At 55.3% G+C, this 23,546-nt stretch overlaps 1 protein-coding gene across 1 annotated transcript; it reads left to right on the forward strand.

The window, feature by feature from the left end:
• Positions 1–599: 599 nt before the first annotated feature.
• Positions 600–23,078, forward strand: TRIB2 (tribbles pseudokinase 2). Its single transcript, XM_036263420.1, has 3 exons — positions 600–2,145; positions 6,827–7,119; positions 21,236–23,078. Exons 1-3 carry the CDS (start codon positions 1,876–1,878, stop codon positions 21,702–21,704), a joined length of 1,032 nt encoding a protein of 343 aa, XP_036119313.1. The 5' UTR covers positions 600–1,875; the 3' UTR covers positions 21,705–23,078.
• The last annotated feature ends 468 nt before the right edge of the window (positions 23,079–23,546 follow it).

The following is a 23,546-nucleotide window of genomic DNA, read 5'->3' on the forward strand; positions in this document are numbered from 1 at the left end:
ACAGGGCACAGCTGCTGGCTCAGTGCGCCTTCCGAGCAGCGGTGGCCTGAGGCTCAGAGGACGCCTGGCTATGGGGATGCGCCGGGAAGATGAAATAGGGAGGAGTAAATACACCAGGCGCTGCCCCAGCTGCTAGGGGGACACCCCAGGTAGTTGCGGCTCCGCCCCATCCTCTCTCTCGGCGGCGGGTGCGCTCACTCCCCAGCCCTGGGCCGCGGAAGGATATTGCACTTTGTTTACCGAGCCGGGGCCGAGCCCGCGAGCGGCGAGGCCAGCGCCCGCGCCCAGGGCCCGGAGCTGCAATGGCAGGGGCAGCCGCCTCGCCGCCGGCGGGCGCGGGGAGCCGCCCGAGGACTGGGCAGCCGTGAGGCTGATTGATGGGCGCCCGGCTCAATGAGGGGGGCCCGGGCGGGGGAGGGGCGGGGCCGGCTCCAGGCGGAGCCAGTGGTGGGTGCCGCGGATGGGGGCGGGGGCGGAGGCTCGCTGGAAATGTGTCGGTGACATTGAATGGGGAGACCGAGCGCGAGCGAGGCGCGCGCGCGCACACTCGCGCACACCCGGCCCCGCTAGCTCAGAGATCCCCGGCCACGTAAGTAACTATTAATACCGCCTCGCCGGGAGATGCGGGCGTGCTGAGCTCGGGGATTGGCCTCGGGCACCGTCGGCCATCCCCTTCAATTTTAAATACACGTTCCTCTTACCTCCGAGGGGGACAGAAACAAATAAAAGAAGAGGAAGAAACGCCGTCAAATTTCCTCCAAAACCAGCCCGTCCAGGCAATCGGGTTTGGGTTAGAGGGAGACGGAGTGGTTGCAAATTCTTCCAAGGCAGGATCCAGGTACCCAGAAGGAAGGAACGCCGCGGGCTGCAGGGCTGGGGGCGCATCCCCTTCCAGCTCCCGGAGGACCCCCAGAAGCTGTGGTCGGGGAAATCGGAGACCATTGATCTTGCCCCGGTCCCTGCCTGCATTTCTCCCTTTTTTCCGGAGGACAACCTGGAACACCAGCGAGCGGCGACAGCATGAGCCTGTGCTGACCTCCGGCCGGCCGGCCAAGCCCTGGGCTTTGTCGTGGTACCTGCGCCCGGCTCGCGCCGCAACTCTGCGCCCAGCTTTTGCAATCTTTTGTTGGCAGCGCTGACCGCTCTAAGTTAAATGCTCCCTGGCATTTTTGTGTGTGTGTGTGTCTGTTTGTTTAATTTTGGGAGAGCTCTTGCGATCTTGGAAAAGCCTCAGACGCCATCTACAGTTAAATCGTAGATAACTACCCTCTCCGGCACCCCCCCTTCCACGCCCCCCACCCTTTCCACCAAAAAAGGGGGTGCAGCGCGGATTCCGTCTGCCGCGCGGCGCGAGCCGGTAGACCCGTGCCGATTTCCTTTTTCTTTTTGTTGGGTTTCCGAGGCGTGGAGAGCAAGCCGCCGCGGTGCGCGCCCCGAAGACCGCACAGACTAGAGCAGGGCTCCTCCGCCCGGTCTGCGAGTCTGAAGCCTGCGTGGGGATCGCTCCGGGGGACCCGGTGCTGCAGCTCCCGCTTTAGCAATCCGACTCCTCGTCTACATCCACGTTGGAGAGAGAGGGGGAAAGAGAGAGAAACTAAAAGTGCGGAGATCCTGCACCTCGCTGGCTGCTGTGGGTTAACAAAAGGACCCGAGCCGCTGCCGACCGAGTACCCCCGGGAGCCGCGCTCGGAGCAGACCAGGTGCCCGGCGGCGCCCATTTGAGGCTGCTAACTCTTTCTCCGCGTCCCCCCTTCTCGTCCCCTCCCCTCGCGTCCCCTTTTAAAATCCGTGGCACCGAGGCGCCTGCAGCCGCACTCGCCAGCGACTCATCCCTCCAGCGGGTTTTTTTGTTGGTCGTGTGCGATCCCCACACTCATGAACATACACAGGTCCACCCCCATCACCATAGCGAGATATGGGAGATCGCGGAACAAAACCCAGGATTTCGAAGAGTTGTCGTCTATAAGGTCCGCCGAGCCCAGCCAGAGTTTCAGCCCGAACCTCGGCTCTCCGAGCCCGCCCGAGACTCCGAACTTGTCGCATTGCGTTTCTTGCATCGGGAAATACTTATTGTTGGAACCTCTGGAGGGAGACCACGTTTTCCGAGCGGTGCATCTGCACAGTGGAGAGGAGCTGGTGTGCAAGGTAAAGGGCCCCGGGTTTGCTTTTGCTTTTTGTCTTTCGGAGAGATTCCCCGGCCTTTTGGAGGGGGCCGGAGGGGGCGGGAGGTCGCCGAGCTCCGGGGTCTGGGGGAGGGAGAGTCTCCGCAGAATAATCCGTGGCCTTGCTAAATGGGTTTATTTATTTATTTGTTCCTGTGCGACTAGTTGTTGCGAAGTTTTTAGAGCGTTGCAGACAATGGGGCGGGCTGCGGCGGGGGCGTTTTGGGGAAAGCCCGGGGCTGGGAAGGCGGCGGGACCGCGCGAGGGCCACGGACACGCGTGGTCCCAGAGGCTCGTGGAGCTCCTCCGCGCAACGCTGGGTCCCACCGCCAAGGGGATTTCTCCCGGTGTTTAGCCCCCTCCCATTCCAACCGGGAGCAGGGAACCCCCCCCCCCCCATTTCAAGGCACAGATGCCTGGTTCCTTTCGTAGCCATTGTTCTGAGCAGCGTGCAGGTGTTAACCCTTTGTTCAGGAGGTGCCCTTTAAAAGAGACACACAAAGGTGTCCCCTCGGGCTGAGCCCAGGGGCCCGGCGGGGAAGGAGTTTACTGAGAGCTTTCTTCTGCCTGGAGCCTTAAAAGGAGGGTTGTGGGGAAATCAAAGCTGCCTGCACACCTTGGGGTATAGGAAATAGTGACTCCTTTGAGTCTTTCTCTCTGGTGCCGGTTTCTTCTCATCCTCAGACTTCCGTGCTTGCCCGTGGCCCCCCAGCCCCTGCCCCCCCCACCTTTGCCTGTATGGTTTGGAGCCTCAGGGATACCCGCTGTAATACAGAGATGGACACTGCGGGTTCCTTTTTGTCTTTGACCCTGAACAGTGACTGGTTTATGTATGTGTGTCTGTCTTTGTAGGCACCCACAGGGCACCAGACAAGGGAGTGAGCAGGAGAATAGTTGGGGGGGGGGGGGAGACATTAGAGCATACCGCTACCCAGGAATTGGACGTAGACCAAGAATTCATTGTCGCTTCATTTTAGATGTGCTCACTGTTGTTTTTCCTGGAAGGGAGGGGGGGGTGGAGAGGGGGGTGGTCATCAGGAGTGGGGTCCCTGCTGTCTTTGAAATGGTCACTCTGCACAGCTGTGCTACAAATAATGCATGACACTTTTGCCATTAACCACAGGCTGCTTTGTGGACTTGATTTCATAGGGGACTGGAGTATTTCATTGTAAAACATGGGTTTTGTGGAGGTCTCCAGTCAGTTTTGCAATTGTTCAGAATCAGATCTCAGGGGACAATAAGAGAGTCTTTTAATATTGCTCTCTGCTTGTACTGAGCATTTGGTATTTTGCATCTTCTCTGAGTTATTGACACCCAGAGCAACCGTGCCTGGTTAACCAAAATTCAGTAGGCTATTCAGAGCTGGATTGAATTCTCAGAAGACCTACAACGTTGCACAATAGGGTAGTCATCCTTTGAAATGAATGAGTTCCACAGAGCTGCCACTCTTATGAAATATGCGCAATCACCCAGCCGCGAGAGTGTGTTCACTCCTTTTGCTCAACTTCGGTACAGCATTTTCATATTTTTCAAAGGCTGGGAATGCTGTTAAGTAAGGGGACTCTGCCACCAAAATCTGCAGGAGCATCTCGCTGTTATTTCTTTGTTTAAAAGCAGAGGTGACTCTGGTCTCTGCTCTTTCTTGCTCCATTTCAGATTCTTCAAGACATATTTCACTTGGGGCTGACCTTACCATGTCATTTGCAGACTTGCTCCCTGGCCTGAAACTGTACTTAATCTGCTGGTTTTGTTATTGCAAAGATTGAATCAGCCCCTCACCAATTACTGTGTGACTGCAAGTGGATTTAAGTGCAGTATCATTGTTCTGCTTGACAGAGGTCATCCCTTTAAGACACAGCAGCGTCTGTTTTCCGGCCTTTTTTACCAGAGGTGATGTGGGGGACTTCTTATGCAAGCACAGTGGTATACACGAGATGCAGGAAGCTCCAAGTGGTTTTTTAAGGCTGCTTCTGTGAACTACCGTCAGCTGTATACTGTGGGCTCTCAGCTTACAGCAAGTCTCAGTGAAACCTATACATCGATTGAGTTCCTTTTGATGTCAGAATATAGAGTTCTTGTCTCCCTCCTAGCTCTGTGTTGCCCCAAGAAAAAAGTATGTGCAAAAACAGATCAAAAGTGAAGATGCCAGTCCTTATGGAGGACTCTAGAGGATTCTATAGGACATTATCTGGGGTTGTGGGGTGGGGATGAGGGTCATTTAAGCAAAGTAATCAAGCCTGTTTATTGTCTCCATGCCTACTTTAAGCAAAGGGAGGAAGGGGGCTTGAAGGGGGTTTTAGCTTATGGCTCTCATGGAAATGCTGGTAGCTGCTGTGCAGATTGGCATATTACTATCTTGGCAGAATGGGTGCCCCCCCCTTTGCAAATGCTATTAAAGATGGCCCAATCTTACTGTTTTATCTGAACTATCACATTATATAACCAAGACTCCAAATTAAACATTCAAAAGCAGCTGCCAGCCAGGCTCATGGCTTGCTTTTGCACTTGAAGCTGCTGGTTTACATACCAATCCAAGCCCATAAATGCCTGTTATAGCTGCTAATAAAAGTTTGGTTCCTACCCATTTGGGAAAACATTAGTACCGTCTTTATTTTTCATACTCTGTCCACCATCTTGGAATTTGGTCTCCTCTACAAAGGGAACGGCTGCCTATTGAAGCTGCCATGAATAGGTTTGGTTTTCCTTTTTTAATTCCACGTCCATTCAGTGTTTCAGTACTGTGTCAAGACCACGACTAAAGGTGCTGTGCAAAAAGCACTTTTTTTATTTTTTAAAAGTGCCCTTGAGGCAGGAACTCTGTGATAAATCATCATACCTCCATGCGCTCGGGCCCCAGAGCCTGCAGCCTGCAGAACAGGGCATCGGCGTTATGTAATAACACAGTGTCAACATTCACCTCTGCAGAACGTGTGTCACGCTGTGAGATTTCTGGGGCTGTCCTGGGTCTCTGCGACCTGCAGCCTGGGTATTACAGTTGACTCAAGCATTGCAGATGCTTAATGGAACGGACCTCCGAGGTCAATGCGCAGATGTCATCATTTGACAGTATCGGGGTGTGATTTGTGGTCTCTGGAGATGCCGAAGGACTCATTCTTAAAATCCAGGGCTTTCTTAAGATGGCTCATTATGGTTCATTCACAAAGTTACTGCGCTTCCTCGCCCAGGGTTTCGTACAGGCACTTCCGAGGTTCTTGCTCCCCCTGTGTGATTCACAGATTTTATTTTTTGAAGCCAAAAGTGACTTAACTCACGGATTCTTAGATGGCAGCCTGTATCCCTGGATGGGTTTCGGAAGGCTGTGTTTCCCCTGAAAACGAGTCCAGTATCATCATACGTGCATTTGAGAGGCTGAGCTTTTATCAGAGTCTCATGTGGGATCCAAACCCCAAAAAGGTCAACGGTTCTAAATCAACATCTTCGGTTTATGAAGAGGTGGCAGGTCCGTGACCCCACAGGCCTCGTCCAAATCAGGGGTGGCTCAGCCAGGATGAAAGCCTCAAATTTGGTTAATTTCCAGGCCACCACACTGCAAGATGCTGGTCAAGGATGGTATGCTTTTACTAATGAAAAAGAAATCTAACAACTTAATTGATGGCGAGCTGATAACATGAAGTGTCTGTCCTGTTGCTTGAGGTTCCTGGCCGGAGCCCCCACACCCTCGCACAAAATAGATTCTGGAACCCACACTCACAGACAGATAGTAAAACCACATTTCAAACCCAGGGATTTGTAGTCCTGATTTAGTGGAGGTCTGCAAATGAATGAAAGCTTCCCCCCCCCAAAAAAAAAATTCTCTCCAGGCTAATGCCTCTTATGTCAGTTTCAAAAAAAGATGTGGAGGGTGCATTTTTTTTTTTTTAAATAATCCCACTATGAGTTGGCATTTCACAGCCTCGTTTTGATTCCTAGGAAGTCATTGCGTAACTGATTCATTGAGCTAGAATCTATGGAGGGAATAGAGAAAGAATGTCTGCCTTCCTATGAACAGGGCTGCCTTCTATTCCCAGCTCTGCCACCAGGGGCTTGATTGGACTTGTTCTCGGAGGCTCAATTTCCAATTCTGTGAAATGAAGGTATTGAATTAGATCACCGTTAGGGAAGGCCTAGGGACTTATCTATGCATTGCTAAGTTTGCCTAGTGCTACACGACACCGTTGTGTAGCACAGAGTGATACACGGGTAAGTTGTACAGTGTTCATGTACATTTTTTTTTTCATTTTTCTTTTTTTAAGGAACATAAGATGTTGTCTATATAGCTTGGGATGGGTCACTCTCAGAATTTGCCTTAATTCTCCTCTAAACAGGCAGTTGGGATAGAGAGGAAAATAATAAAACAACCTTTCGTGGTAAGTTTTATTATTGCATCTTGCAAAACACTTTTCCTTTCACTTTCTCATATCATCCTCCCCACACTGTGAGTCAAGTAGCATTTGCCCATTTTACCCATGAGGACTTGGAGGCCCAGAGAGGTCAAGGGACTTCCTCAAGGCCACACAGCCGGTAGGACACAGTCCCAGTGTGGTCTGGGTTCCAGGGCAGCACACCCTGTGTCATCTCGGGCCGGTCCCTGTGGGAGGTGTTCGCCTTCTGTGGCCTGGTTGTCTGACGACCCCTGACTCTCGGTCTTGTTAATCCTGCCCTAGGTGTTTGATATCAGCTGCTACCAGGAGTCCCTGGCCCCATGCTTTTGCCTGTCTGCCCACAGCAACATCAACCAAATCACCGAAATTATCCTGGGGGAGACCAAAGCCTATGTGTTCTTTGAACGAAGCTATGGGGACATGCATTCCTTTGTGCGCACGTGCAAGAAGCTGAGGGAGGAGGAGGCGGCCAGACTGTTCTACCAGATCGCCTCTGCCGTGGCCCATTGCCACGACGGGGGGCTGGTGCTGCGCGACCTCAAGCTGCGGAAGTTCATCTTCAAAGACGAAGAAAGGTGAGTCTCGTTTCTGCCCAGACCCGTGCACGACCACAGGCTGCCCTGAGAGGCTCGCTGAGAGGTTGGAGCGGAGGCTGTTTTCCTGCCTGTTGCCTAGTGTGGACATGATACTGTAGAAAGGCGGGGGGCAGATGTGACCAGGTGTGACACGCCCTCGGAAAACAAGTCACCACTACTCTGAAGGTGCTCCGAGGAGAGCTGCAGGATATTATGTGACCTGGTCATTGTTTTGGTTTTGGTGTGAACTCTGAGGTGGCTGCCGGCCTTGGGTGACATTTTCAAGGTGAATGAGGCGAGATTTTCAAAATCCTATCTTCAGAACCCTCAGTGCCTGGCATCGGTCATTAAAAATCCATTCATTCATTCATTCATTCATTCAGGCATTCATTCATTCAGGCATTCGTTTAAAATTCATTCATTGAATTAGTCACAGTTCTCAGTGTTACGGAGGGCAAGATACATTACCTCGCCAACCGACCTATGAAGCCGGTGCTACAGGCCCTGAGTCAGGGTCGGAAGTGGGTCAGATGGGTTGGGGGCTGGGGCGGCAGTCCAGCGAGGATTCCGAGTCAGGAAAGTGTGTAAGAGATGGTTTGCAGCCAAGTCTGGAAAGATGACTATGTTACAGGCGACGCGGGAGGGGCCGACGCTCCAGGTGAGCGGGCCGCGGGGGGAAGTCTGTGGCGATGGAAGGTCTCTGTTATTTTCGGAGACAGCTGGACAGGATGCTGGGCATCTGGGTTCCATTTATGGTTCTTCCATTAACTCATTACATTCTATTTAGCAGACCCCACGGGGGCCCCGCTTTCTCCTCCAGCTGACTTTGATTGTAAAAACTCTTTCAAGTTACTTTTTTCATTTTAATAAAGTGCTTTTTCAGAGGGGCGGAGGCCGCTGATTTATATTCATTGCTGACGATTCCAAGAATTGTCCTAGAGGGTCTGCGTGAGCCACTGCGTGCATTCTCAGGACGGCCTACCGGGAAAGTGGTTAGGAGAGCGTAAGTCCCTGGTCACAGCTGTCGCAGGCCCTCTGGGTCCAGGTCTGGTGCGCGGCCTCCATTCACTCACTCCGCTCCCATTACCTTCGGGTGTCTGCCGGGTCTTGCTAGCAAACCTCTCTGCCTTCGGGTCTGTTTGCCATCTACCCCAGTGGCCTGTGCTGTTTGAAGCTGTTGCTTATGAGAGTCTGATGGCCTCCAAATGAGACGGGTCCAGCGGTGTGGGCTTTGGCTTCTCCATCTCTGTGGTTTGAGCTAATTGGGAAGGAAAAGTCTGGGAAGCATTTGGGGATTAAAAAAGGTAGAGGGCCTGTGGTTCCCTGACCCAGAAGGAGTAATTCCGTGAGCATGTATACTCCAGAGGAGTGGACAAAGCGAGACCACCTCTGGGTTTCCTAGACCCGCAGAGGTCCCGCTTTTTACCCACGAAGGGCCATCGGAGGTCTCTGTGGCAGCGACACCCCAGTCCTGGATAGCGACCGGCTCGGATTTCTTTTAACAAACTGAAGAAGAGGGAGCTATTCTAAGATCTGGGGGGCGGGGGGGCGCTTATCTTTTCTCTTCTGCAGCTTAGATGCTTCTGCCCCTGGAGCCTAGAGACCCAGGCCCTCATCCTGGCCTTGCCTTTAGTATTTTCTGTGACCTTAGGTTGGTCCCTTCCCCCGGCTCCAGTTCCCTATCCCTTGGTCCTGGCTCTGTTCTACTGGTTCGGCCATCTTTCTGAGTTATGGCCTTCCGGTATGGGCTTCTTGGGACACTGCCGTTTGGAAGGTTAGATATATATCTGACCCCCAGCCAGGTACGGACACAGGTGTCTTTCTTGCCCTGTGCGTGCTGCCTTCCATGGAGCTGTTATCCATTAACCGTGGCTGCGGATCTAAGCGCTAATATTTGGTGACGTCTGTAAGGTCCTTCTCTAAGGCCATCCTGTAACTGACCTCTGTCTACAAACTGGAGAGGTGACATCATCGTGCCGTTTTCTGGAGGGGCCTCGGTAGGGAAGGGCAGCGTGGTGGTCTCAAAGGCACAGGCAGGAGAGGACAGAAGTCGGGTGCACTCTCTTATCAGCTCTCAAGAGAGCCTCTTGCCTGACGGAGGAAGCGAGGACAACAGGCGCCCCCCCGAGGGGATCCCCGTTTTGAAGTGTCGGCTTTGGTCAGCTCTCTTCAGAGAGGGATTTCAGGACCGAGCCAGCGAATGGGGCGTCATGCCCAGGGACGGCACACCATGGTGAACAGACACTGCAGTGAGTCAGAGTAGGGGGATGTCCCCAGGCCCTTGGACCCAGGAGCAGGAGTGGACTCTAGGGTCCCGAGAGTCCGGGGAGCGGAGCCCAGCGGTGAGTACTCTCGTACCAGTGCGGGAAGCGAGTCAGGGCTGAGCCAGAGCTCACACGAACTGTTGTAGGGCTCTCCCCAGGCCTGGCCTGTCCTTGGTGACAGCGTGCATGTGAGTGCTGAGGGGCACATCGTGCAAAGCCAACAACATCCTTGGTGTCCTCGGGCCCCAGGAAGACACACCGAGATGCGCGAATTCCCACCGGGAGGGCCGTGGTCGCGGGTTCACTGTGGAGTCAAGCTTGATGTTTGCAAAAGCACATGAACCTTTCTAGAAAGAACTAGAGATAAGTATCCCATGTGAATAGGAAACAGAACAGTTCACCGGAGCAAACACGTCAAAGCTAAATCCTTTTTAAGTTTAAGGAGGGTTTGCCTTTTGAAAAAGAAAACATTAGTGACTGGTAGGGAGCTGGCTGTCACCTGTCCCTGACCTGTCTGAGAACCTGGGTCCCTGTAGCCCAGCTTTCGCCAGGAACCCACGGAGAGGGTGAGAACTCCCCCGTGTGGGTGGTGGTGATGGCCACGCAGGAGTGAAGTGACCTTGCTCAAGGTCACATCACCAGTTTGACCATGGTGCTAGCCCGGACACCCTGCCATTCCACCCCAGACCCCCACACCACGCTGCGGTCCCAGTGGACTTGCTGTTCTGAACGTGCCACGTGTCTCTGTCTGGGCAGGTCTGTGAAGGTCATGTTCGTTTTCAAGGACATACTAAATGTTCTCCTCAGCAGCTGCTGAAGACTTTTTTTTACCCAACTGTCAAGTTTTTGTAAAAGGGGAATAATGCCTAGTAGCGTTTTTTCTTCTCATTGTTGGTTTGGTGTTTAACCTCTCGATTTCAGAGTGTGAGACTCTGGTTAGTCACTCAGCACATTTGTCCCCCGTGGTTCCCGGCTGACACTGGCACAGCAGAGCTCCGTGGCCTGCGCGGTGTCCTGGCGGGAGCAGGAGTCCGGCAGGGGCCCTGGGACCTCCTTGGAGCCTCGCTGGTTCAGCCCTCCCCTTCTCTCCTAGTAACTAGGACCTAATCAGTAGGCATTTCAGTAGGGCTACCGCTTCCTCCTCTCCTGATTGAAAATGTGCGGAAGCAGTGGGTTGAATCAGAAAAACTTTTGGAAGAGAAAGGAGGGCACCTGCCTGTTTTGGAACCTTTATGCGCTGGCCCTCAGGAGGACAGGTACAGAAGAGCCTGGGAGGGGCCGCTTCATTCTTAATCTGCAAAACACCAGACACCTTCCGCACATTCGTCTTCTCAAAGACGAGCAGCTTCTTCCCTGATGACCTTGAAAGTGACTGAAGGAAACGCATTACCTCGTGCAACTGGCTGAGCGCCACCCGGTTCAGAGAGACCTGCCTGAGGGCGGGCTTCTGGGCATAGGTTTTCTGTTCCCGGCCACTTGTCGTTCCGAGCCCATGGTCATCCACGCAAACATTCTGAGGGGTGCTGTCAGCGCCCTACGTCCAGTTTGCCACAAGTTGCTTTGCAGACGTTGTACCCAGAGGACACCCAGCATTTTGTTCGACCCGACGCCCATGTGCCGTCTGCCTGCCTCTGGGTTCAATCGGCAGCATCTCAGGTCCTTCTGCTTCTGTTTTACTTTGATTTGGGTTCTGGATTCAAATTCCGGCTTCACCACTTACGAGCTCCCTGATCTCGGACAGGTGATTCCATGATGCTAGGCGGCTGCAGCTTCCAGGGCTGAACGAGTCCTCGCATCCCCGTGGGCTGGGTGTGGAAGTGAACGGAGGTGCCACTGTGACAGGCGTGGCTGATGGACCGCCCGTCTGAGAGTCGCTGACACAGCCGCACCCTGACCGTGAGCAGTGCCCAGGTTCTGTGAGTCCGTGGAGAGTGTGGCCCGTCTCTCCAGCAGCCATTTCTGTGAGGAGCAGAGCTCCTGTGATATAAGGGTTCAGGCTGAAGCCACATCCTGCTCTCTTTAGTTTAGTTGTCATCACTGAATCAGTGCTGGGAGGGCTCTGAGAGTCAAGTGCATGTGGTGTGGAGCCCGCGGCTAGGAATGGCTAGAGGTTGACCAGATGTACACGGGGACGGTGGACACGAGGCTCACCTAGGATGAAGGGTCCCACCCGCTGCGCTTGGACGGCCACTGTGTTTCCTGCCCTGCGGCTCCTCTTCTGCTCCGGGATGTTTCTGCAGAGCTCAGCCCCACTTCTTTGGAGGAAGTTAAACCCCTGATTGAATTCACCCTGGGCACGCCCTGGGCATCCATAGTTCCTGTAGTAGCATCTGAGTAGGAGGTGCCCCTGGTGTGGGTTGGGCCCTGAATCTGATGGAGGGCACTGCCCAAATCCTCAAGGGGTGTGCCCATGTCCTCCAGCCCCCCTCGCCCTGCTGAGGCCTCAGAGTGATCGCGTGGTCAGCTATCCCTTGGGGCCCTGGGCTTCAGTCTGAGCCTCGGCCTGTGGGTGGGAGCTGGCTGGTTCTCGCGTGTGGAGGCAGAGTCACTGGATACCAATCCCTGCTCTTGCCCTTAACCTTGCCAAGGGACCTGGCCTTTTCTGCTCAGGTGGCCCCATCTGTAAAGTGGAGATAACGAGACCTTCCCCCTGGGATTAAATAAATTAGTGCAGTGGACACCAAGCTTGGCTCCTTGCCAGCTCCTGCTGTCCCGCCGCCCCCCCTCCCCCCATGCACCGCTGTCTGTCTGTCTGTCCCTCTGGGTGACACAGGGCCAGCTTGCTGACCCAGGAGGTGGAGAGTCCTTTAGGCTGGGACCACCTTGGGCTGCAGTCAGGGCTGCCAAGAACGTCTCTGGTCCGCCAGCCTGCTCTCTCTTCTCCCTTGGGACAAGGGTCCTGGCCACCCTCACTCCCCACCCCCAGTCGAGGCCCGGTGTTGACGTTTCATTGCACAGAAATACCCCCTGTGAACCGAGAAACATGCCTCTGTACATGTTTCTTCTTTGGTGAGAAGATCTTTATCAGCTGACGTCACGGGTTTCATTTCCTCCGCTTCGTGGAGGCTGATGGGCTGATCTGGGCCCGCTGCTGCAGGAGGGAGCTGGGACCCCTTGTGGGAACCCAGGGGCCATTCGTTCTGGCCCCAGACCTGTGTCCCACACGGGGGACGGGGAGGCTCCCCCTCACCTCCCTGGGTCGGGGTTCTCGTTCTCAGGGGTCAGGACCTTCCCCGGCTCCTCCTTGCATCTGGGTTCGGCGCCTCTGTCGAAGCTGCAACATCCAACGAGGCGCGGGGGGCAGGCACCGCGGCCTGGGAGCTGACCCCGCTTTCTTTCCTTCAGCGTGGGTGCCACCGTTTCAGGTTACAGGTTCACTGTGTTTTAGGAAAGCACCCCACCTTTTTCCTTTGAAGGAGACAGAGCTCCTGGAATCCCTTCTTCATGTCCTCCACATCTGTGCGCTGTAGGCACTGCCAGCCCGCCCCCCAGGATGGGCAGGGGTCCCGCCCACAGCACCCTCTGCAGCGGCGTCTGCGGGTCGTGGTGGGCACGGAATCAACACGCATCTGCGTGGTGCAGGAGCAGCTCGGGGTGGAGCTAGTGACAGCGAGGGGCGGGAGAAGCACACACCGCTGGTGTTTCTGCATCCTGCTTGGCATCGGAGCGCGAAAGACGGGAACGTGCGAATCTGCCGTGGAGACGCCTTCCCCGGAGAGCCGCCTTCCGAATGAGACATTCCCCCAGCTTGCCCCCTGGGGTCGGAGACTTCGGCAAAGGTGGCACCGACCTGAGACACTGATCATGTGTCTGGCGGGGTGCGGTCTCGCTTAGGAAGGCTCCCCCAGTCACTGAGACGGGAGCTGCCTCGGGGCTCTGTGCTTGGGAATAGACTCAACAGGAGGGACGGGGTCTGAGCAAAGGCCCACGTAGCTGTGTGTGGGGAGGGACCTGCTGGGGGAGGCCACTGAGGGGCGACAGGTAAGGCTGAAGGGATTGACCTGAGCCCTGAAGGAACATTCTGGATTCTGTGCAACTAGGCAGGGGCCATGCCTCAAGGTACACCTGGCTGTCTGGGAGAACCTGGGCTGCTGGGAGAACCTGGGCTGCTGGGAGGACCTGGGCTGCTGAGTCCTGGGCTGCTGGGAGGACCTGGGCTGCTGGGAGGACCTGGGCTGCTGGGAGGACCTGGGCTGCTGGGAGAACCTGGGCTGCTGGGAGAACGTGGGCTGCTGGGAGGACCTGGGCTGCTGGGTCCTGGGCTGCTAGGTCCTGGGCTGCTGGGTCCTGGGCTGCTGGGTCCTGGGCTGCTGGGAGGACCTGGGCTGCTGGGAGAACCTGGGCTGCTGGGAGGACCTGGGCTGCTGGGTCCTGGGCTGCTGGGAGAACCTGGGCTGCTGGGTCCTGGGCTGCTGGGAGAACCTGGGCTGCTGGGAGAACCTGGGCTGCTGGGAGGACCTGGGCTGCTGGGTCCTGGGCTGCTGGGAGAACCTGGGCTGCTGGGAGAACCTGGGCTGCTGGGAGGACCTGGGCTGCTGGGAGAACCTGGGCTGCTGGGAGGACCTGGGCTGCTGGGAGAACCTGGGCTGCTGGGAGGACCTGGGCTGCTGGGAGAACCTGGGCTGCTGGCAGGACCTGGGCTGCTGGGTCCTGGGCTGCTGGGTCCTGGGCTGCTGGGTCCTGGGCTGTCCACATTAGCAGTCGATGGAGGGCAGAAGCCATCCACTGAGTCGAGAGGCCATCGATGAATGACTGATTTGGGGTCGGGGTCCTTCCGAGCCAGGTCTAAGTGCAGGGGGCAGAAGGCCACTGGTACTGATAGGAGTCCCCCGCCACTCTGCCTTCCTCGGGATTCCCTGTCTGTTCCTATGGAGACAGCAGGCCACACACGGTGTCTTCCCGAAGGGAAGGCCTTGGCGCTGGATGGCTCCCCGCTCTCGCCGTGGCACGAGGACTCCGGTGGCTGTGCCTCGGGCAGAGCACGCAGGCCTGTGTGAGAGGCGGGCAGCGGAGGAAGCAGCTGGGTGCCTGAGTGGGAGGGCGTGTCTCACCCGGCGGTGCCCACTCCAGCGGTGCCCTTCCCGGCAGGTCGCCTCATCTCTCCTGGCTGCGGAGTTCTCCTCCAGCAGTTCGGCGACCCCGGGCTCCTGCACGATGCCCAGCCCCTCTCCCGGGCCTCCCCGCGGACGCGTCTCTCCCTGCCCCGCGTGTCGCCCCTCCTGGTTTACTGGCTGCTCCGTGCTCATCTGGGAGCCGCCTGGCCCTGGAGCTGGCTCCGTGCACTCTCAGAGGTGACTTTTGGGGAAATGTATGTGCATAGGAAACAGTTAAAAGAGTGAAAATCTGTTGGGCAGAGTTTAGCAGCCCGTAGAGTCCCAGTGGTGGCTGCCAGGTTGGCTTGGTGCTGGGGTGGTCCTTCCTGCCCCCACCCCCACGCAGCAGCAGCCCCACGTGGACCCTTGCACCAGGACTGGTAGCCAAGGGTAGCTTTGCAGTAGCGGGCAGAGCAAGGCCAGACTGGGCAGCAGCTGATCTTTCTCCCTCGACCCTTGGCCGGCTTGGACCCACCCCGTGGAATGGCCTTCAGTGACTTCTCCGGATTCCACTGACCTCAGGCCACCGGACTCCCATCCTGGCCAGGCCCACTTTGTCTGGCCGAACTCCCAGCCCAGCTCCACCCTGGCCCACCCTGTCCTGATCTCTTCCTGCCGACAGCGCCCAGGGCAGCGGAGAGGTCTCAGAGCCAAGCCTCATTCGCTGGTGTCGGCCAGTTTCGATATTTTGGGAGAAGCATGACATTTGGAGCTTGAACACTTTTGGGTTTGAATCTAAGCTCTGCCACTCATTTGCTAGGTGGCCTTGGACAAGTCCCATCTGTGTCTGTACCTCAGTTTCTTCATCTAGGAAGTGGGCAGGCGCAGCTTCCTTGTCCACCTCGTGGGCTGCAGCAGTTAGAACAGGTACGAGATGGTTCGGGGCGGGGCCCACTGCTGCGTAAACCTGGGCCGTATTTGCCTTCGGATACCCGGGGTTTCTCCTTAGCAGGTTCTGTTTTCACCTGTGAGTAGGTCTGGGATGCTGGTGCCAGGGTGTGTTTGGAGAGGGCACCCACGTTAAATCCTCCTGGCATGGGCTCAGTTTCCCTGTACACGTGCCCTGTGCCTCGGTTCCTGACTCCATAGGAAGTTTGCACATATAACATTTGCCTTTCGGTTTGTTATGAGACACAGAGATGTCGACTGAAAAAATTCCAGCATTCGTTTAATTCATCGTCGCTGTCACTATTGTCATTATTGTAAGGATGTCGTATAGGAAGCACTGCTACTCTTAGAGCTTAAAAATGAAAGTGAACTTGAAATCGGGAGTTTTAAACCTAGAAAATCCCCTTTACAGTCCGCCTGGTTCCGTTTTGCAGAAGGAACACTGAGGAAGGAGCCTGTGCTCACACAGAGGCAGACGCCCAGGCCTCCGCTGGGAGGGGGCAGGGCCGGGGGCTGTCCAGGCCCGTGTGGCTGCTGCACCCCAGAGGCAGGACTGGAGCTGTGTCCTGGCTCTGGCTCCCTCACCTGGCTCGGGACCCAGTGACACAGGCCTGGCACTGGGCTGGGCTGCCACCGCGTACACAGGCCGCCCTGTGTGAGCCTTCGGAGTCCAAAGCAAAGCAGGCTGTTCTGGGCCTGGGCCAGGGCCAGGTTGCAAGACGCACAGAGCAATGAAGTGTCTCAGCCAAATCCATCCTGCCTGGGCGCCTGGCTCTTCCTCCGAGAAGCCACAGGAAATAACCACTGTCATTTAGAGCTCTTTGGTCGCAGACATCTTCCCTATCCCCTCCTTGTCACTGTTGGGAATCTCTGTTTCTCATGTGCCACCACCTCCAGGAAGCCCATCCGAAGACCCTCATCAGGGCTGAATAAAGTGGGCAGGACTGAGCTGGCACATGCGTGGGGAGGAAAACTCCGGGTCGGGGAAACACTCGTGCAGAGAGCACAGGAAGGGATCTGGGCACACAATTCGCATCCAGGTCCATCTGCCTGAGGCTCTTCACCTGCCTTCCACGAAGGCTCTGGGGTCCAAGGTGGGACCTTCCCTTAATAGGAAACTCGGTCAGAGCGCCCACCAAGTGCTGCCTAGTGCTAGGCTCTCCGGCAGACACCGTACAGATACTTTGTAGAGGAGAAGGCAGTGGCCCCCATTCCCAGAGGGGCAGTCAACCCCAGGGACCTTCCTTGCGTAACAAGTCCGTGGGGACTGGACCGGACCGGAACTGCAGCCCGGCCTCGGGTCCCTGACTTGCGCGCCCTGGAAGGTCCTGTCTGAAGACGTAATCCAGACCGCCGCCTCGACCCTTGCCTAGGAGTGATGTAAACAAGTTCAGGATGTTCCCAGAAGCAGGCAAGGTCACACCGCCGGCGCTGCCGCTTCCTCCGCGTCCTTTTCCAGGCTTCTCCTGCCCTCTCCCCTCCCCGGCCTGGGATGCATGTGCTCCTGCGTGGAAGGAGCGGCTCCTGCCCCCGAGGCTGGCTGGTCCTGAACCTGGGCGCACCTGCGCTGCCCACCTGGATGGAGCCTCCGCGACTGCCCTGCCATGGTGTGGTTTCCTCCCTCAGGTGCAGAGCCCCGAGAGAGGCTGCTGGGTCCCCAACTAGCCTCACGGGCTCCCCCAGCCCCTCTGAGCCTTAGGCTCAGGGTCCACATGAAGCAGTGATCACTTCTGCTTTGCAAGCTGATTTAATGAACTTTAAAAAGAAAACCGATGTAAGTGCCTAGCACACGTTCAGCGCCACAGGTGATGCTGGATCTTCGGTGCCTGGACTGACCTGGTTGTGGCTCCCGCCCCAGCACACTCCACGCGGATGTGACAGGTGGGCGGGGGCTGAAGCCCTGCCTCCGAAGGCAGCAGCAGCAGCAGCAGCAGCGGCGATGGGCAAGCTTGGGGGCAGCCGAGCCGAGCCGCAGCTCATGGGGCTCTTTCCACTTCCCTCTCCGTTCCTTAGGTATCTGCCGAGTCCTGTCTCCAGGTGGGGGGCAGAGGTGAGCTCCAGGGAGGGGGTTAACCGATGGGAGAGGCCTTTTTCCATTTCCTACGGCCCTTCTGTGATCGGGAGAAGGACGCAGAGGGAGATTAGGATGCAGGTGTGGTCACTGTTGCTCGGAGACGGGAGGGGTGGGGGAACAGGGGTGAAGGGGAGCCTGGGGGTGTGGCCTGCCCTGGGATAACAGTGACCGGGTTAGCTGTGCCTCAGCACAGAGCTTGAGGGGCTGAAGTCTGTCCCTGGAAGGTGCCTGGCACCTGCCCTCTACGGACCTTCGCTGGATCCCACTCACCCAGAGGCAGGACCGGGCCCTTGTTCCTTTAAAGCTGGGCACACAGAGCTCCGAGGGCTGACCTGCGTGACGGTCCTGGGCCGAGTGCTGCGTGCCAGGTATTAGTTTAGGTGCCGAAGGTCTGACAGTAAACAGGTGGCACCCTCTCTGTACAAGGTGACCTCAGCCACCTGACCGCAGGCTCCTGTAGGGGAGGAATGAGGTGGCCACCGGAGTAATGCAGAGAGTAAACAGACATACGTGTAGGAAAAGAAACACGTGGCGTTCAGGTGGCAACGAGGACGCGGAGCAGGGGCGGGTGCTCCTTCACGCAGGATGGGTGAGCCGAGTGAGCTGTGAGTCCGGGGAAGGGCGTTCGGCGGGGGCGGGGAAGACGCTGTGCGCAGGCCCAGAGGGCTGGGGCCGGCTGTGCGCTCCAGGACCCTTGCTGGGGCTGGCTGTGCGCTCCAGGACCTGTGCTGGCGGGGAGACAGGTGCGGGAAGACAGGCCGAGATGCCTGGAGTCGCCGCAGCCTCGGCCAGGATGTTGGCCCCGCCTGGGTGAGATGTGACAGAGGAACCCAGCCCCAAACGTGAGCCTCTGACTCCAGTTTAGTGCTCCTTCCGATGGACTGTCCCCTGTCACACAGATGGGTAGGCTTATTATCATCATCACTGATTTCCTCTGCGATGCATATTCCCAGCTTCTCTGCTGCCGAGAAAGACAGTGACCGGGAGGTGAGGAGCCTGGTCCCCCTGAAGCTCAGCGGGAGAGTGTGCGGCTGAGAGTGGGTGGAGGAAGCTGTGGAGAGAACCCACTGCGCCTGTGGTTTGCGCTCCTCCCCCTCCGCCTTGGGTTCCACTGACTCACCTCCAACTCAGGGCATGCAGAGGGGGCGCTGTGGGTCAGCACCCCCTGCCTCCCTAGATGAGCAGAAGCAGAGGAAGAGGGAGCTGTGTGTTTAATCACTGCGACTCCTCATTAGCATGTCTAGGCCCCTCCTATTTGTATGGATCGTTACTATTGGGGGAGGAGGAGATCGTGGGTTCCAAAATGACTCTAGCGCATGGGGGAGCAAATAGAAAAGATACTCTGCTCTGCATTACAGAGCCCCAGGATGTTCCGTCTGGCAGAGACGTAAGACTCTCGCTCAGATATGTGCACAGTAATGAGAATGTACTTCACGCTGATGAACCGTACACTTACAAATGGTTAAAATGGGAAATTGTATCTTATGTCTTCCCACAATAAAAAAATATATATACATTAAAGTTCAAAACAGAGAAAGAGTACCTTGTTCAACACTCACTCCTCTTTAAGGCCGAGAAACAGAGAGGTTGGGCAACTCCTCCGCAGCCACACAGCAAGGGGATGTCAGACCTCACTCCACTCCCCCGGCTCCGATGCTGCCCTGTTCTCTGGACCACATCGTTTCTTGCCCATTGATGGAAATGACTACAGGCAAACGGTCACTCCTTGGTCTGTGAAACTCTTGTCATCCAAATATGTGCTCTCAGAGTCAACTGAGACTTTATGAGTTGCTCCCAGCAACTCTCCCTGCATGAATTTGAGCCTCGCCTGCCTTCTGGGGCCGTCGGGGTAAAAGGCTAAGCCCCGCAGTAGGAGCGAGGGAGAGAAATAGCAGTGGACGGCCCGAGTCCACACGTTATGACTTAGGACTGAAGCCTTGTGGGTTTTCCAAGCACTTGTCTATCCTCTGCTCATTTGAGCCTCAGGGCACCGGGGGCAACAGGGTAGATGCTTCGATGTGCACTTTTCAGATGAAGGAACCCACTGATGTGATGGATGCAGACCTTTTAGGACCCCGTTGGTGATATTTATGAGGTTCTAAGCCTAGCTCTAGTCCCTCTTGCCTGTTCTATGTCGCCTTTGTGGCAAGTCTTAATCAGCGTGATGGGAGGGGATTAAGTGGGTTTATGGGGCCGGGGAGCAGAAGGGGGATTTCAGTCGTAAGCACCGAAAGGTAGGAGTTCTTAATTTTCCCCTGAAAGGATGGCAGGGTAAAGGAAACAGGAATTCTCAGGAGGCTCCTGGGCCCAGCAGAGAACGTTGGGCTAGGAGCTTAGGGTGCCCGGTTGGGGGCAGACCTCAGTCTTTTGTTTTAAATCCTCACCCAAGGATATTTTTCCATTTTATCTTCAGATAGAGTGGAAGGGAGACAGAGAGACACATCGATGTGAGAGAGACACATCGATTGATTGCCTCCCGCACGACCCTGTCCAGGGCTGGGGACTGAGCCACAACTGAGATATGTGCCCTTGATGGGAATCGAACCCGCGACTCTTTGGTCCCTGGACCGATGCTCTAACCACTGAGCCAAACCGGCCAGGGCCAGACCTCAGTCTTGAACAAGTCACGTCCTGGTCCTCAGCTCCAGTCCCTGGAAATTAGGTATAGTTAATGATAAGAATTCCACTCATTTCCAAACGTATTTACTGAGTGCTTACTTTATTTTATACCCAGTGATGATACCAAGTCCTGTCCTATAAGGACGAGGGCTAGATTCCAGGGACTCAGAGTTTAATGAGATTGTTCCACTTGTATTCTTACCCAGCACACCCCGGAGAGCCTTCTCAGCAGCCAGCCCTGTGGTCCTCAGATAACAGGGGGAGCTTGGGAACAGGGTGACAGTCTAGGAAGGATCTTGGGCTCATGCTGTTATTCACACACACACCCACACACACAAGCCCGCACACACACACGCACACAAGCACGCACACACACGCACACAAGCACGCACACACACCCACGCACATAAGCACGCGCACACACACCCATGCACACAAGCACGCACACACACACGCACACAAGCACGCACACACACCCACGCACACAAGCACGCACACACACCCACGCACACAAGCACGCACACACACACGCACACAAGCATGCACACAAACATGCACACATACCCACTCGTGCCCATGGTCGATTTAGGAAGACGTGAAATCAGGTCTTCTCTATTTCCCAGCTAAAAGGCTTTGGGCAAGGTCCTCAAACCCTGAGCCTCAGTGTTCTTTCTGTCAACGAGGACAGTCACACCTTCCACGTCTGCCGAGGCCACCATGCCGTCGGGCCGTGTGAAAGGCCCTTTCAGACTTATGCAGCTAGAAGTTTGTCCGATGCGGCGGACAGAGCTTCTGTAGGCTTCCCAGCTGGTCGGAGCTGAGTTCCAATTTTGTGAGCCCCCGTCATTCCTCGGATGTGACTCCGGGCAAATTACTGACCTTCTTGTTCCCTCCGCACTAAGGCGGGGTGACGATGGTGTTCATGGCGTGTGTACTTGCTGAAGGTGCGAGCCCCCTAACAGATGTTAAGCCGCAGGCAAAGGCCACGTCAGTCTTGCTCCCTCTTGTGTTCCCTGGAAGAGAGGCACCTGCACCGTGCTCAGTAGGTAATGTTTGGCTGAATGAATGAACGAGTGACGGACGAGTCGTTGGAATCCTAGCAGGAGCTGTGGCTAACGAGGGCATTCTGACGTTTCAGCGCAGCCGTCGGAGCTCATGTCTTCCTCCCTTTCTTGCAGGACCCGGGTCAAGCTGGAAAGCCTGGAAGATGCCTACATTCTGCGGGGAGACGACGACTCCCTCTCTGATAAGCACGGCTGCCCGGCTTACGTGAGCCCCGAGATCCTGAACACTAGTGGCAGCTACTCGGGCAAAGCGGCCGATGTGTGGAGCCTGGGCGTGATGCTGTACACCATGTTGGTGGGGCGGTACCCCTTCCATGACATTGAGCCCAGCTCCCTCTTCAGCAAGATCCGGCGTGGCCAGTTCAACATTCCAGAGACCCTGTCGCCCAAGGCCAAGTGCCTCATCCGGAGCATCCTGCGGCGGGAGCCCTCGGAGCGGCTGACCTCGCAGGAAATTCTGGACCATCCTTGGTTTTCTACAGATTTTAGCGTCTCGAATTCAGGATACGGTGCTAAGGAGGTGTCGGATCAGCTGGTGCCGGACGTCAACATGGAGGAGAACTTGGACCCGTTCTTTAACTGAGCTCACCCCCCCACCCCCCGAGACTGAGCTGGTGCCAGGAGTGGCAGAGGGCAGTGGAAAGGGGTCCTGCCAGGGACACATGTCACCTGGCTTGGTGGAGGAGACACTCACAGGTTTCTTGGTTCAAAGAAGGAAAACCTTCAAGGAGCTGATGGAACATGTCGCACGGGGGGCCAGAGGTGTGGGGCGGGGTCAGGCTCAGGGGTCGGGTCAGGGGGTGGGAGCCCCCTGGAGTTTCTCCTCCCCAATGTGGCCCCAGGGACCACCCTGTCAGTTGGCTCCGCCCACTTTGCATTTCCTTCAGAAGTAGTCACAGGTCCCCACAGAATCAACCTCTGCCTCAAACAGCATCTTGGCATTGCACTGTTAGCATTTAACTCCTTGTCGTGATTCAGGGAAGGTACAACCGGCCAAGGGTTTCTTTTCCTTTTTCGTTTTGGTTTTGTTTTTGTTTTCTTGCGAAACAAGCCAACCACCTATCTGGTAATTACCGTTCACTTCAAAAACAATTCGGTGCACACAGACTGACCTGAGACCTGGGTGCTACGCTACAGAAAATCAAAGTCCAGTGTGTGTGTCTTAATCGCTCTCTCCGACTCATTTCTTCTAAAGAAACGATCTCATGTGCCGGGCAGGAAATGACATGTTCATTCTGTGCTCCCTGAAGGGGGGGAAAAAATAATCGGTCCTTTAATAAGCTATTCTGTTTTGCGTCGATTGGTTTGTGGCAGGAAGCTATTAGAAGTCAAACTTCCAGATGCATTACTGCTATCATAGTTTAAAGAAAGAAAGAAAGAAAGAAAAAGGAAGGAGAAGAGGCGTTCGACTCCCCAGTGTTTCTCTTCTGAACGAGGAGGTTTCCCTGACAGGCGTTCCTGGTGGTGGCTGTGGGGTCTGAAACCCGGGCTCTCAACGAAACCTTTTTATCTTTGTTTCATTGGAGGCTAGTGGGGCAAAGCATGTTATACATGTTGTCCAACATGTATAAAATACAGGGCAGCTTCTTCGTTTTCTTTACGAATGATCCGTGTGGCTTGGAAGGCCCTCTGCTTTGGACAAAAACCCTCGGTAGAGACAAGTGGGAAAGAAAATCGGCTGAAAGCTAGGGTGATATAAATAAAAACAGCTCTCTATCCCAATACGCACCTTTGTATCATCAAGAACTCTTCTATTTATTAAGGAAAATGTCACATTGTGATGTATTAAGCCAGTACTTCAATTACGGGTTGACTTGGGATGACATGTTACATGCTGTCGTTAACATTTATATATATATATATATTTTTTTTTTTCTTGTTTGAGTATTTCTGTCCCTGAAATAACCTTTCCTTTGCCTTTTCTAGATAGCTTTATTTGATTTTGAGTGGCCAATGTTTATTTTTTTTTGTTTTGTTTGTTTGTTTGTTTTATTAACGGCTTTTCTCTTGCTGTATGATACAGAACTCTTTTGGCATAAATATTTGTTCCCAGTACCTCAGCTGTTTGGATTTGACTGCCTGTACACGTTTTGTGAAATGGTCCTGTTTTGGGGTAGGTAACACGTGGACTGTAGTGTGTAAATGTTACTTGAATCTGTGCTCCATTGTAGTACGTGGCATGTGTGTGCAGACCGTGGATGCTTCGAGCCCGCCCAGCAGGAGCCCGGCCCCCCTCGCACGAGGCGGCTTCCCGTCCATGTCCGGAGGCGCGGCGCCCATGGACCTGCCCCGGATCCTATCGATGACGGAAGAGATCGAGGAGAGAGGTTTCCACTCTGAAGATGGTGCTGTGTGGAGGAGGACCTGTTCCCCTTCCCTCTCCCCTATTTTTTAAGAACCCCGGAGGAGGAGAGATTGTCGGCAT

Source organism: Molossus molossus, unplaced genomic scaffold (genome assembly GCF_014108415.1).
Source record: "Molossus molossus isolate mMolMol1 unplaced genomic scaffold, mMolMol1.p scaffold_m16_p_15, whole genome shotgun sequence".
Taxonomy (NCBI): Eukaryota; Metazoa; Chordata; class Mammalia; order Chiroptera; family Molossidae; genus Molossus; species Molossus molossus.

Excerpts from the sequence above, each read along its gene's own strand:
- TRIB2 (XM_036263420.1), top strand. The coding sequence starts at position 1,876 with ATGAACATACACAGGTCCACCCCCATCACCATAGCGAGATATGGGAGA. Across the intron at positions 2,146-6,826 it reads GAGAGGAGCTGGTGTGCAAG|GTGTTTGATATCAGCTGCTA; the intron begins GTAAAGGGCCCC and ends ATCCTGCCCTAG. Across the intron at positions 7,120-21,235 it reads ATCTTCAAAGACGAAGAAAG|GACCCGGGTCAAGCTGGAAA; the intron begins GTGAGTCTCGTT and ends CCTTTCTTGCAG.